Genomic DNA, 14489 nt, shown 5'->3' with positions numbered 1-14489 from the left:
ACTGGAGTGCAGTGGCGCGATCTCAGCTCACTGCAACCTCCGCCTCCCTGGTCCAAGCAATTCCCCTGCCTCAGCCTCCTGCGAAGCTGGGACTACACATGGTGGCCTGGCAAATTTTTGTATCTTTAGTAGAGATGGGGTTTCACCTTGTTGGTCAGGCTGGTCTCAAACTCCTGACCTCAGGTGTTCCACCCGTCCTGGCCTTCCAAAGTGCTGGGATTACAGGCATGAGCCACCTCACCTGGCCCAGTAAACATTTATTTAATCAGCCACAAATATATGAAGTTGTAAAACTGGAGTGACAAGGACAGCCAGGAGAATATTTAACTTCAGTAATCCTTACAATGCTTCAAGTAGGTCCTATGGAAGAACATTTATTTGCTATGATGTAGAGGCTGATGCAGGAAGAAAAAAGTGGTAATATTTATAAGCTTTTCAAGGCCATTTGTTTAAATAAGAATAACAGAAGCAGCTCCCATTTCCCAAGCACATACTCTCCATCAGGCACTGTGTGCCTTCTAAACACCATACTATTATTTTCCCCATTTTGACAATGAGGAAATTGAGGATTAGAGAACTTAAGACAATTGTTTAAGGTCATACACTAGGTATTTTAGTAGCTGATTCAGGAATCCAATATAGTCTGTCTAACCACAGAGTCTATGCACTTTACCACTGGGTTACACTACCTTTTGTTGGTATTTCTGTATTTTATGCCAGTTAATTACTGGAAATAGGGAATATAAATTGTATTCAGTTACAGGAAAATGGTTATTTTTTAAGTTTAAATAATTTAACTCTGATAGTCGAGTCAAATTATGTAACTAATTGCATTGACTCCTGTAATTAAGGAAACGATCAAACTGACTTTTCTATTTTCTGTAAGGCATTTTGAGTGGGATACAAAAAAATTTTAGGCTTTAGTTGGGAATGTAAGACATGAAAAATTAAAATCTTTTTCAAAATAATAGAAGAGATGATACAAAGCAGTACTATGTGATTCATTCTCAAATTATTTAGACAATGGTTATGATAAAGGTTAAGTTCCAGTGTAGTAAAAAACTAACTAGTGTGTTCAGGAAAAACTTTACAGAAAAAGTAAGATTTAAACCAGGTCTGGAGAAAGGAAGGAGAGGAGGGCATTTTAGAGAAGAGTAAAAAAAAAAAATCATGAATGTGCAAAAGGCCAACAAAAGATCTTTTCATGATGAAATGAGTCATGCTTGTCCAAAACAGAATTCAGAAAGGTGAGTAGTTGCAGATGAGACTAAAGAGGTAGATGAAGCCCTGTACGATTTTAAGACTCATGATTGCGGGTCACAGAACCTCAGCCTAAACTGGCATAAGTGAGGGGGAAATACATGAAGGGGAAGGAGTAGCTCAGGTGAATTGAAGAAGCAAGCACTGGGAAGGTGCTCCTAGAGTCCTTGAACACCACTGGGAGGTCTCCACCTCCCATCCCCTGTCTCTAAAGTGGCTGCATTCTCACAGCCTATCTTTCTGTAGGAGCTGAAGCTCCAGTTGCCAGCAGCTGTCTTCCCTTAATTCCAGTTGGAAAAAATTCTAAGGAGGGCCACGTGCCTGCTTGTATCTATCGGATATGGCCAGGAAGACAAGGGGGATCTATCCAGGCACACTCAGCCAGAGGCCCTGAGGGAAATCACTGGGAGCCAGGCCTCTAATGGCCTTGAACGCCAGGTTAAGAGGGTTGAACGTGGTCTTTAGCTAATTGAAAAGCAAGATTAAGATGGTGGGAATAACACGACCCATTTTTCTACAACTTACTCTGTTAGTGATATATAGGATATCCTTTCTTTATTGAATATTACTGAAATCGCCTTAAGCATTATAAGTATGTTTTCATTTCTCACAGTGCTCTTTTCACTAATTAATGGTGGACAGTATTCAAATATTGGATAATTTTTGGAAAAGAAACCACTAATTAATTAAATATCATGAGCCAAATTGGAAGTATTGGTACATACTGGAAGTGTATTTAGTCTGAGTAAAAGTGATGCTACTGCTTTTCTCAGTTCATTGAGAGGAACAAATTATTTACATAGAAAAGGAGATATACTTTAGGAAATGTTTTAGAAGCTTGTCTTTTGAAAAAAAGTTATAGTGATACATGCATAATTAAAAACATAAGTTAGTGCAGAAGAGCTTATAATGGAAATCAACCTTCCCTACTTTCCAGCATCTTCTTCAGAGGCAACGCTTTCAACTTCAGGGCTTTCTGGTAGTTATAACTCCATAAACCTAAGTTCCTCCTTTTGTCAAATGAGTCCCCAGTCAAAGGATAAGGATTTGAGAAACATGCATTTTACTTTCAGTTGATTAGAAATTGCCTGATATAAATATAATTTAAAGTTTTAATGGTCCTTTATTTATAATAGGGCTCCAGTGGTCCAGAATCTTTTACTGTCTACCACTACAATGGATTGAAGCAGTCAAATTATAATGAAAAGGTATGATAATTCACGTAGTCGTCGGTCTTCAACTGAGTTGATGAAATAAGTATGTGAGTATATAACAACGTTCGATTCCCATACAATTGCTACCTAAGATTATTCCAGGAGTCTCTTTACTATGAGGACACATTTTAGAATCAGTCATCTTTGGATTTGACCAGTATATGTTAGTCTGCATTGGAAATTGACATTGGACTTAAGAGCAGTAGCTTCACCATGACTAGATACACCCCCATACAGATTGTTACCCTTGGCAGTGTAGCGTGTTTCTAAATCAACATTGTAGTTAGTCCAGTGAAAGTTGTTACTTATCCATTTAAAGGAAGAAAGAGGTAACAGTGAGATTTTTTACTGGAAAAAATATTTTTAAATAAATAACCTTCATAGTCAGCATATATTGAGCATTTACCCGAAATTGTATTAAGTACTTTGCTTAAGTTTCACAGCACCTTATGAAGTAAGTGTTGTCTGTATATCTCCATTTTACAGGTCAAGCAGCCAGGAAATGACAGAGCTGGGAGTGAAACTTAGTCCAGCTCAGAGACTATGCTCCTACCCATGATGCTTTGCAGCTTTCCTTTGCTAACGGTTGACAAAGCACATAGGTGATTCACTGCCAGGTGTACTCAACCTGGCTTAAAGTTAGAGTTCGGCTGCATCGATTTCCCCTTTTTGAGTGTCTATTATCTTTGCATTTATTCAAGTATCTGTTACAGTAGATACTAGTTACAGTATATATATATGTATTAGTTATAGCTAATATTAAAGGATTAAGGTCTAACATTCCTTTTTAATTTGATCTGCCCATGCTGACTTCATGTATCTAAATTGTGGAAGGTTACAGAAAACAGTGTAAAATTAGACCAAATCTAAAAGACTAAAATTTACTGCTATCTTTATAACAAAATATAAATTAGATGTTTTTATCAGGTCCAAAGATATATATATATATAAAGCATCCAAGTTTTCTTGACAATGTATATTCTTTGCATATATATATATGCAAACTTGGATGTTGTTTTCTAATGTGCGAATGAGTGCTTCATCTAGAGTCTGATGTTTGCACAGCTTTGTAGTAGGAGGTACTTTATAATCACTAATTATTCACCTGCACAATCCCTGCAAGATAGGTTAAATATTATCCATATTTTACAGATGAGGCATCTGAGACAGGGAGATTAAGTGACTCACCCAGGGTCACACAGCAAGTCACTGGCAGAGCAGGGATTGGAACTGAGTTCCTGATTGCCAATCCTGTCCTTGGTCTGCTTGGCCACTCTACCTGTATATAGTATAAGTTTTCAAAATCATGCTTGTGACAAGCTTCTGACACATCAACAAAAAGATTAGAAAACAAATAGGATGAACTGTTAAAATGACAGTAATATACAGCAGCTATAAAGCAAAGCATGGATGTCATTAAGTCACAGAAATATGTTTTGAAGTTAATCAGGAGCTAAAATTAGAAGCTGCATAGCAAGGTCCTGTTAGAAAGGAAACAGACAAAAGGAGAATGCTGGCAAAGTGAGATGGAGTCTGAGCCACCAGGCATCCGAGCCTGATTGAGGCCATGGAGGTGCGTCATGGTACCTTGCCCAAGCACTTCTGCTCTAATGACAGGAGCACATGAAGTTCTTTGTGAAAAATAGGGCCGGTTGTATTTAACTTAATAACTTGAATTATATTCTTTGCGTATAACTTTTCAGAAAAGGCAGTTTTGCTTTGGGGACTGAAAAGCCTGAGTTGTAGTTTCAATGTCAGTTTCTTTCATCAACACTAGAAACTAATATATTAACTAAAATAAAGATGCCAAAAAATGTATTTCACATTACAATGTATCTTTAGCACTTTCTTAGGAATGAGTAGATTCATGACACAAGATTATCTGATCTAGTAATATAGTCTATTCCTACATTTAATGTGTTTTAGAGGCAACTACCATTTAAGGATAATAAAGTTGTTTCTTTTGGCTCCTTAAATAGCTTATGGCTTTTATTTTGGAAGAACATAATTACACTCATGTGTATTAGCCAGTGAATGTGTAAAAATAATTTTATACACTTTGGAAGAAGACAGTCTATATCTGTTTCTTTTAAATTATACAGCATCAGAATTTCTCTTGGTACAAAAAAGAAATTAACCACCAAGGAGTGCCTTAATGTCCACAGTGAGCCCTTGGTAATGAGTTAGGGTTTTTGTTGATATGTCCAAAATACTTTTTAAGTATGTTTCATTGTAAATTAATCAGAATAAAATTTTTCTTGCTATTCACCTGCCAGTATATATTTCTGTGATCATTGCCACTGCATATACAGTATCTGGTTAGTTTGATCTTTCAACCTTTCTTTTACTTTTCTTTCTGTCCTGACATCCTTTTTAATTTTTTTCTTCATGATTTTTCATGCTGTACAGAATGCACTCATGAATTGCATTTCAGGAATATTTAATACCATAATAGCAAATTTTGTTGACAAACATTCAAATTGGTTTCAGCTTTAAAATTTCAATACTTAAATTAGATGGAGAAACATGTTCCTCAGAACATAATAGCTATATTCCTTTTATAGCTCTCCATTTCGTGAGGTAGTATGAGCATCTGAGAACCTCAGTATTAAAGCAGTAGGACCTGTATAAATTATATGTAAATATGATAATTAAGCATTTCTTTCCGATGGTATAGATCCGTTGAAGAATATTTTTTTTCCTAGAAACAGTCTATGTGTTTTAGGATTCACATGATCTTGAATTTTTAAAAGTCACCTGGCCAGCTAGCAATTAAATATCGTTTATAAATTTACTTTCACATTAATCAGTAAGCAGATATTCCTGCTCATTTCTAGCAAAATAAAATTACATGTAAAGTTTCATTTGAAACTATGTAATACCTTACTTGCTAGCCTCTAAAAATTGTTTTCATTCCACATAAGAATTTGCTAAGACTGTTGATTGACCTTGGTGGCTTTATTTTGTTCAACAGGTCATGTACGTAGAAGGGACTGCAGTTGTGATGGGTTTTGAAGATCCCATGCTACAAACAGATGACACTCCTATTAAACGCTGTCTGCAAACCAAATGGCCATACATTGAGTTACTCTGGACCACAGATCGCTCTCCTTCACTAAATTAATTTGCCTAAGTATTTATAAGGAAGATCTTAATAACAGATGTTGAAAGAGGGAGTCAAGCCTGGCAATTGGCTGGATTAAGCTAAACACTGGTATCATTGATTAACTGTAAATAACAATTAAAAACACATTTTCAGTGTTTATGATACGTTTAAATTATTTGTCCTAAAGCTTTATGTTAAAGATTATCCTATTTTAACCCTTTGTGTGAAATTTACTAGCAAAATTAAGCTTTAATCAAAGTTCATCACTTTTGCATTCACATACTTGGTCATTTATTTACCAAATTACAAACGCAATACTACAGCATTTGTATATTAAGTATCAGAGTTACTATTTATAAACTTCTACTTTTGGGTTTTATTTCATTGAGGCACATTTTTTTATTGTTTGAATGATTCCGGCTTGTAATATATCAGCCTCTACATTGAAATGCAGAAGAGTTCATTTGTTTTTCATTAGAAATACTGACAAATAACACATTGTCAACCTGGATCCTTTGACAATTTACTTAACTCTGGCATGTTCACAAAAAGTAGAAACTCTTAAGAGACCATTACCATTTATTCACAGATGTAAAGGGGATGTATTCTCAAAACTGATAGAAAAGAGAATCTGATAGTCAACACTGTTAACTTTTACTGTGTAATTGCCAAATACACTTTTCCAAATTTGTCCCAGCAGCCCTGTAAGCCAGCTTTCTTCTATATTTATAAACACGATAAATGCATGAGAATATCTGTTATTACATTAGTATATTGCGTTATTTATTATGATCCTAGTTGATGGCCTAAATAAACACCTTTTTCTTTAACTGTACCCTTGCATTTTTTACATTTGTGGCTCAAAATAAACAAATACGTACTTCTAAATGTTTCTACCCAGTAACCCTGAGAGCACAGAGTACTACAAATGGCTAAGTCACACAGGACCTCGAATAAGAGACCAGGCCTTATGCTAACCTAAGAGCTCTGCTAACTCAGCCAGCCAGAAGCATGAGAACCCACATGGCAGCTGTCTAGACCAGTGAGCAAAGATGCAGAAGCCCCTTTACTTGAGAGAGATTTGCTGTATTCTGATAGGTTTGTGGCCCAGCAATTTGAAATCACAATAGCCATTAATACTTTTTTCCTCCACGTGTAAAGCAGATAATTATGTAGTATCCTCTTAACATATTTCAGAACTGAACATTACCTTCAATAGTATAGTTCCTGTGTGAATTTCTGTTTGAGTTTTGTTTTCTTTCATACACACAATTACAATATAATTAAGCATAGGAAAAGGCATGAGATTTTGGGTATAACTTTTGGTGACATTCTGTTCAGGAGTATGATACTACTTATTAAACTTACAGCTTTCAAATGTCAATATTGTGGTGTAGGCTACTTCCAAATCTGTATAAAATATATAATGATAGAATTAGTTTCTCAAAACTCTGGTTTAATAATCCCAAATTCCATAAGGCTTACACAAAATCATAGATTGTCTCATAAACATCAAGCCTATGAAATAGAATGGTCCTCTTACCATTGTTACCTAACAAATCATCCCAAAACTTCATGGCATAAAACAACCATTTGATCAAATGTACAAATTCTTTGCTCAGGAATCCAAACGGGGCAAGGTGGGGATGCATGGCTTGTCTGCTTCAGTCATCAGCCAGGGGCTAGAATTTTCTGAAGCTGTCTCTACTCACATGGCAATCATGACTGGACCTTAGCTTGATATCATTGCTGTAGAACACTACATTTAAACAGCCATGGGAACATTTCCTTTCCACATGCACTTGGGCTGCTTACCAAATTAGATTATATGCTGGCAATAAAGTAAGTCCAGAAAATCTCAAAAGCTTGGAAATTAAGTGACACACTAATGAATTACCAAAGGGTCAAAGATAAATTGCAGTGGGAATTAGAACATAACTTTCTACTGAGTGTTAATGAAAATATGACATAGCAAAAATAAAGGAAATATATAGCGTTAAATACTATATATTAGAAAAGTAAAACATTTGAAAATTGGGAACCTAAGCTTTTATCTCAGTAACAAACCCAAAATAAGATGAAGTAAATCCTAAAAGAATATCCATATACAAAAGAATGAATTTGGACCCCTACCTCACACCATTTGCAAAAAGTAACTTAAAATGATTGATTATATGTCTAATTATAAAAGCTGAAACTATAAAATCCCTAGAAGAAAACAAAGGAGTTAATGATGATCTTAGGTTAGGCAATGGTTTCTTAGATAAGATACAAAACACAAATGACAACAAAGATAAATTGGACTTAAAAACTTGTGTGTGTCAAAGGACACCCTCAAAGTGACATGACAACCCATAGAGTGGGGAAAATATTTGCAAATTATATTAAGGAATTTGAATACAGTATATATAAAAAACTGATAACAACAACAACAACAAAAACTTTTAAATGGACAAATGATTTGAAGAGACATTTCCCCCAAAGAAGATTGGTCCTTAGAGAAATACCGATTGATCCTTAGAAAAATACCAGTGAAAACCATAAGATATCACATCGTAGTCATTAGGATGGCTAAAATAAAAAAGATGTACAAAGGCAAGTGTTGGTGAAGATGGGGAGAAATTGGAACCCTCATACATTGCTGGTGGGGATGTAAAATGGTGAAGACACATCAGATAAAAGTATTGTAGCTGCTCAAAAAAATACAGAGATGGCACATGCCTAACCCCAACTCCTAGGTATATCACCAACAGAAATGATGAAAATATATTCACATGAAACTTTTTGTGAATGTTCATACCTGTATTATTTCATAATAACCACAAAGTGGAAACAACCTGTTGATCAGCTAATAGGTGGATAAACAAATATAGTATAGATGGTCTCCGACTTACAATGATTCAACTTAGCAATTTTTCAACTCTTAAAATGGGTTTATCAGGGTATTAAATGCATTTTTGACTTACGATATTTTTGACTAATGATGGATTTATCAGGACATGACCCCATAGTAAGTCAAAGAGCATCCGTATATATATACAATGGAACCATATTTGGCATTTTAAAAGGATGAATTACTGACACAGACTACAACATAGAAGACCCTTGAAAACATTATGCTACATGGAAGAAGCCAGTCACAAAGGCTGTATGCCTGATTCCATTTATGTGAATGTCCAGAATAAGCAAACATAGTAGATTTCAGGCACCAGGAGCTGGAAGGGGGACAGAATAGGTTAACAGGATTGAGGATTGACTGCTAATGTGTATGGAATTTCTTTTTGGGGTGATGCAATGTTCTAAAATTAGATTACAGTGAGGGTTGTACAACTCTGAATATATTAAAAACCACTTAATTGTGAGAATAAAAGATAAATGGGGAAACCAATGAAATAGAAAATAGATATATAATGGAAAAAACTCAGCAAATCCAAAACTTAAGTGTCTGAAAAAAATCAATAAAATTGATAAATCTAACGAGATTGATCAAGAAAAAATGAGAGAGCATTAACATCAGGAACAAAAAGGGAAACATTATCTGGATATTAAAATAATTGGAGGAGATTGTGAGCTATCTTATGCCAAATTAAATTTTTAAATTTAGATCAATGAGACAATTTGAAAAACACAACAGCAGAAGCAGAACTGACACAAGAAATTCTGTATGTCTTAAAGAAATTTAATCAATAATGTAAAAACTTTCCTTAAAGAAAACTCCCTGGCCTGGATGGCTTCACTAGCAAATGCTTTGAAACACTTAAAGAAAAAATAATAACAATTTTAAATGCTTCCAGGAAATAGAAGGAATAACTTCATAATTCCTGTTATGAATCCAGAGTGACCCTGATATAATACTTTAAAGACATTAAAAGAAAGAAAAATTATAGACAAATATTTCCCATGATCATGGGAACAAAAATCCTATACAAATATGAAACATGAATAAATTATATATACATGTATGTGTTATATATAATACATGATGACTAAGTGGGGATTATGGCAGAGTGATAAGTTGGTTTAATATTAAAAATAAGCATTTTTCAAATTATATTTCAAAAAGCATTTGATATATAATTTGATATATAATTTAAAACATGATTTTTTAAAATCTCAGTAAACTTAGACTAGAAGGGAGCTTTTTTAATATGATAAAGAGTGTTTAGAAAAAAACACATTCTTAATGGTGAAATATTAAGTGCTTTCTCCCGCAAGTTCAGGATTATGACAACTATGTCCATTCACCTCTTCTGTACAGCATTGTCCTGTGGAAGTTCTGGCCAGTGCAATAAGGCAATTAAAAGAAATAAAATATCAAACGATTGGAAAGAAAAATGTTAATGTGTCATCATTCAGAGATAACATGATTCATAGATATACATACACAAATGCTTCGAATTCATTAGTAGATTCAGCCAGTTGCTGGATATAAAGTCAATATACAGAAACTATTTTTATAGACATGAAACACGCAATGAGAAAAAAATTTTAACCATTTTTAGTAGCATCAAAAAACCCCACATACCTAGGAATATGAATTCATACAATGGACAATTACATATTACATAACCACTGCCGAGATATAGGGAATATTTCCTTCCCTCTCCTAGTCAATACCGCCTGAAAAAGTAACACTATTCTGATTGCCATTGTCATAGGTCAATGTTGCCGGTTCTTGACTTCCATATAATTAGAATAACACACATAGTCTTTTGTATCAGGTTTTTTTTTTTTTTTGGCTTAAAATTGTATCTGTGAAATTCTCCCACCTTTTGCATGCATCAGATGCATTATTTCTTATTAATATGTAGTTATTCATTGTATGAATTTGTAATACTATTTGGGATATGTTGATGGATATTTATCATTTCCAGTTTGGGATTATTATGAAGAAAATAGCCCTGAACATTTGTAATATATGACTTTTGGTGAATGTAGCATTCATTTCTGTTGATTACAAACTCAGGGGTGAAATTGTTGAGTCCTAAGGGAGGTATAGATGTATTCAACTTCAGCTGATATGGCTAAATAAATTTGCCAAAAAGATAGCATCAAGTTATGCTCCCATCAGCAATATGAGAGTTCCTGTTTTTCCACAATGTCAGCAACACTTCGTATTGTTACTCCTTTTAATTTTAGCCAATTTGGCTGAAGGTGTGGTAATATCTCATTGTAGTGGCCGGGCGCGGTGGCTCACACCTGTAATCCCAGCACTTTGGGAGGCCGAGGTGGGCAGATCACGAGGTCAGGAGATCGAGGCCATCCTGGCTAACACGATGAAACCCCGTCTCTACTAAAAATACAAAAAATTAGCCAGGCGTGGTGGTGGGCACCTGTAGTCCCAACTACTCGGGAGGCTGAGGCAGGAGAATGGCGTGAACTCGGGAGGCGGAGCTTGCAGTGAGCCTCCAGCCTGGGCGACAGAGTGAGACTCCGTCTCAAAAAAAAAAAAAAAAAAAAAAAAAACTCATTGTAGTTTTAATTTGCATTTCCTTGCTGGATAATTAAGTGCCATTTCAATGCCTACAGATCATATGGATCTCTTTTTTTGTGTGAAATACTAATTCGAGTCTCTTGCCCATTTTTACATTTGGTTGCCTTTTTCTTTTTGATTAGTAGGAGTTCTTTATATATTCTGAATATGAGCCCTTTGTTTCATATATATATAATGGAGATACATTTTTCTGGTCTCTGTATTGCCTTTTTACTCTCTTAATGTCGTATTTTAATGAACAAATTCTCAATAAGGTCCTATTTATCATCCTTTTATGAATAGTATTTTTGTGTATCTTTTTAAAGAAATCTTTGACTACTGCAAAGTCACAAATTGTCCTAATTTTTAGAAGCTTATGGTTTTACTTTTCACATTAGCTCTCTTATTCATTTTAAATTAAATTTCTGTGTATGAAATAAGCCAAGTCTAAGGCTCATCATTTTCAAATAAATACTGATCAACAATATTTATGAACAAGACTAGCCTTCTATTTCATTATAGTGGAGCCTTTGTTAAAACTCAGGTGTGTTTGCGAGTCTGTTCCTGAACCATTTTGTTCCACTGGTTTATCTCTCCTTGTACACACACCACATTTAATTACTGCAGCTATACCAAATCTTGAAATCTGACACATTAATTCCTCCAAATGTGTTTTTCTACTTCAAGATTATCTTGGCTACTTTCAGTCCCTTTCACTGTCTATATAAATTGAAGAATCATATCATCAAATCTACTAAAAAAAAAAAAACTTTAATGAGATTCTAATTAGGATTTCATTGAATTTAAATCTCAATTTGGGAAGAATTGACTCTGTGACATTGAGTCTTCCAATCACTGAGTGTGGTATATTACTCCATTTATTTACTGCTTTGTCCCTTAGCAATGCTTTCTAGTTTTCAGTGTAGAAAGTTGCACACCATTCACTGAATTTATTCCTTATCAGGGTTTCCACTGAACTGCCACTGAGGTGCCTGTTTCTGATTAGTGAACACCTGAAATGGGGACCTCAGTGGCCGTTTAGCAAGAAGAGTGAGGGCATGCATTTAGGGTAATCATGGCTGCAGTGAGCCACAATTTCACCACTACACTCCAGCCTGGGCAACAGAGCACGACCCTGTCTCAAAAAAAGAATTATATGCAAATTTAAAAGAATTGTGGGGTCAAGAGGTGGTTTCAGGAAGACAATACTTAGAAGCGTCCCCTTACACAATCACTGAGAGCAGATTGTGATAAAGAGATGCCTGATGGGCAGGAAGCATAAATCGATGGGGATGGGTCAAAGAAATAGAAAAACACGAAACATAAAAACAAAAAGGACAGTAAAAAAAAGTCACATTGTAATAAACATCCGCGTGAGCTCCCCCAGTTTGTCAAGTATTAGTTTCTCAGTCTTTAAGTTATGAGTATAGATACCATTTCTTACAGTGCCTTTGAGTCAGTGACTAGGTTTGCTCTGTGGCCTTTCCACAAACCTATATAGCAAGAGTGTCCCTGTTCTGTAAGTGGGGCACCTGAAGTGCAGAAAATGAACTAATGTCCATAACCACACAATCAGAACATGGCAGTGCTAAGACGCGAGGCCACCTGGACGGCCCCTGTACTCTGCCCCCTGAGTTCCTGTGAACCACGGTGTGGTGCCAAGCCATGAGGACAGTCAACATCACCCATACCTTCAACGATCAGGCAACTTTGCAAGACATGAAGCAATGAAGAACAGACCAGAGGTGTGACTCACATCTCACCACTTCCTTCCTAGTATGAATTTGGGCGATTCACTGAACACTTCCATAAATAGAATGGAGTTGAAAATAATATTCATCTTCATTTATTCACAAGAATTAATTGAACATGGCTGTACATACTAAATAAGATATTAAGCATAAATCATTCTAGCTCATATTAGCTGGTCAACAAATGTTTGTTCTCTCTGCCGGTCTCTTCCTCATGAAGCAGATGGAAAGGGGAAGACATGATGTTACCACATGTACCTAGGAGACACCTCCAACTGCGCACAAAATTTACACCAGCTCAATCTATGGAAAATCAGAATCAATTTAACAGAAGAAAAATACATACATGGCTGACTGACATGTAACATAGTACTTATCATGTCTGGTTATATAACTTAATTTCCTAAGCATGAAAAAGATCTGCTATGAAGGAATTTTGATCTGATTATAAAACCAAAAGTACAAATATTTTTTCACTATATTCTGAACCAGAGTTAATACTAAACATCTATACTGAAGAACACCAACTCATCCTATCAACACATTGGTTATATACTTATATACACAGTAATTTTTTCCTCCCTGTCAATTGCATTTCTTGTTGACACTAATGTTACATATTAAATCAATTGACTAATTATAAACAAATATTTTGAATCAAAAAGCAAATGTGAATGATTTCCAGCTGCCTTGTGGAATTAAAACATTTTCTCTATAAATACATCTATACTTGTGGTAACATTTAATAGAAGAAATATGTCCCATTAAAAATCGCACTGCTCTGGAAAAAACAAAACAACATAATAGTGTTTATTTTTATTTACTGCCTTTCCTATATAGTCTTATTTACTTACTCTCACACCTTTTTAATCCACTTATTTTTACAATTTCAAGAAAGTTGATAATATCTTTTCCTAGCTGGCAGAGTCCTGAAATCCTGATTGAAATATACAGCATTTCTTCGCAAGAGCCTAGGGCTAAGAAGTTAGCATAGTGGACGACTCTGAGGTCAGAGTGGATCCCTGACAGACAGAGGTCCTAGCCACGCACCCTTGGACAAGTTCCAAAATAAAATATTCAAGCTCTCCAACAATCCAACATTTTAGGGAACAGGGCAAAGAGGGCAACAGTTTCCAGCATATTTCTAAAAATGGGTTTGTGGTCTCACAATGTTAACAAGCACTGCAATAAGTTTGGAGACTTTCAGATGCAGCAACCAGATCGTTTTACATCTGTAGTTCTAGTAACACTTTATGAAACAAAATTGGGACTCAATAGTGTTGTGTTGAATGGTTATTTAATATTAATACCCATTTGTTATCCATTACAATCTTCATTCACTGGAGAAGGAAATTTTCAGGATTTGATTTTTCTATCAAACTCTGGGGATATGAGTTTTCCTGTCCTGGGTAAATGTAACAGCTGGAATAACCCTGGATAGGAGAAGGCATGGAATGAAAGTAACATACTATGATGCAACTGACTCCAGCTCCCATATACCCAAAAATTACAATATTGGGTGATTGAAATGAATCTTCAATGGTGAGATTCTTGGGGTTGGTCGCAAGATTGGGTCAAAACCTCTGGCAATGAGATAGGAAAGATTGCTTTAGGTGAAAGGGTGCTGTCTCTCTCCTAATAGCGAGCCAAACTTTGAGACTTTGCTTTGCCTGCAGAGGGGTTTG

The 14489-nt window shown here is 35.3% G+C and overlaps 1 protein-coding gene across 4 annotated transcripts in view; it reads left to right on the top strand.

The window, feature by feature from the left end:
* The window catches only part of MINDY3 (MINDY lysine 48 deubiquitinase 3), a 94242-nt gene extending 87827 nt beyond the window's left edge, over positions 1–6415 (top strand). For 3 of the 4 annotated variants that reach the window (XM_054435296.2, XM_054435300.2, XM_054435299.2), the window contains 2 exons: positions 2397–2468; positions 5449–6415. In XM_054435296.2, the coding sequence (XP_054291271.1) occupies positions 2397–2468; positions 5449–5598 (222 nt within the window). In that variant the 3' untranslated portion in view covers positions 5599–6415. The remainder of the gene's footprint in view (positions 1–2396; positions 2469–5448) is intronic. The other variant, XR_010127395.1, reaches the window with a different exon arrangement.
* The last annotated feature ends 8074 nt before the right edge of the window (positions 6416–14489 follow it).

This window comes from Pongo pygmaeus, chromosome 8 (genome assembly GCF_028885625.2).
Source record: "Pongo pygmaeus isolate AG05252 chromosome 8, NHGRI_mPonPyg2-v2.0_pri, whole genome shotgun sequence".
NCBI lineage: Eukaryota > Metazoa > Chordata > Mammalia > Primates > Hominidae > Pongo > Pongo pygmaeus.
This window is presented reverse-complemented; position numbering and strand designations above follow the sequence as displayed.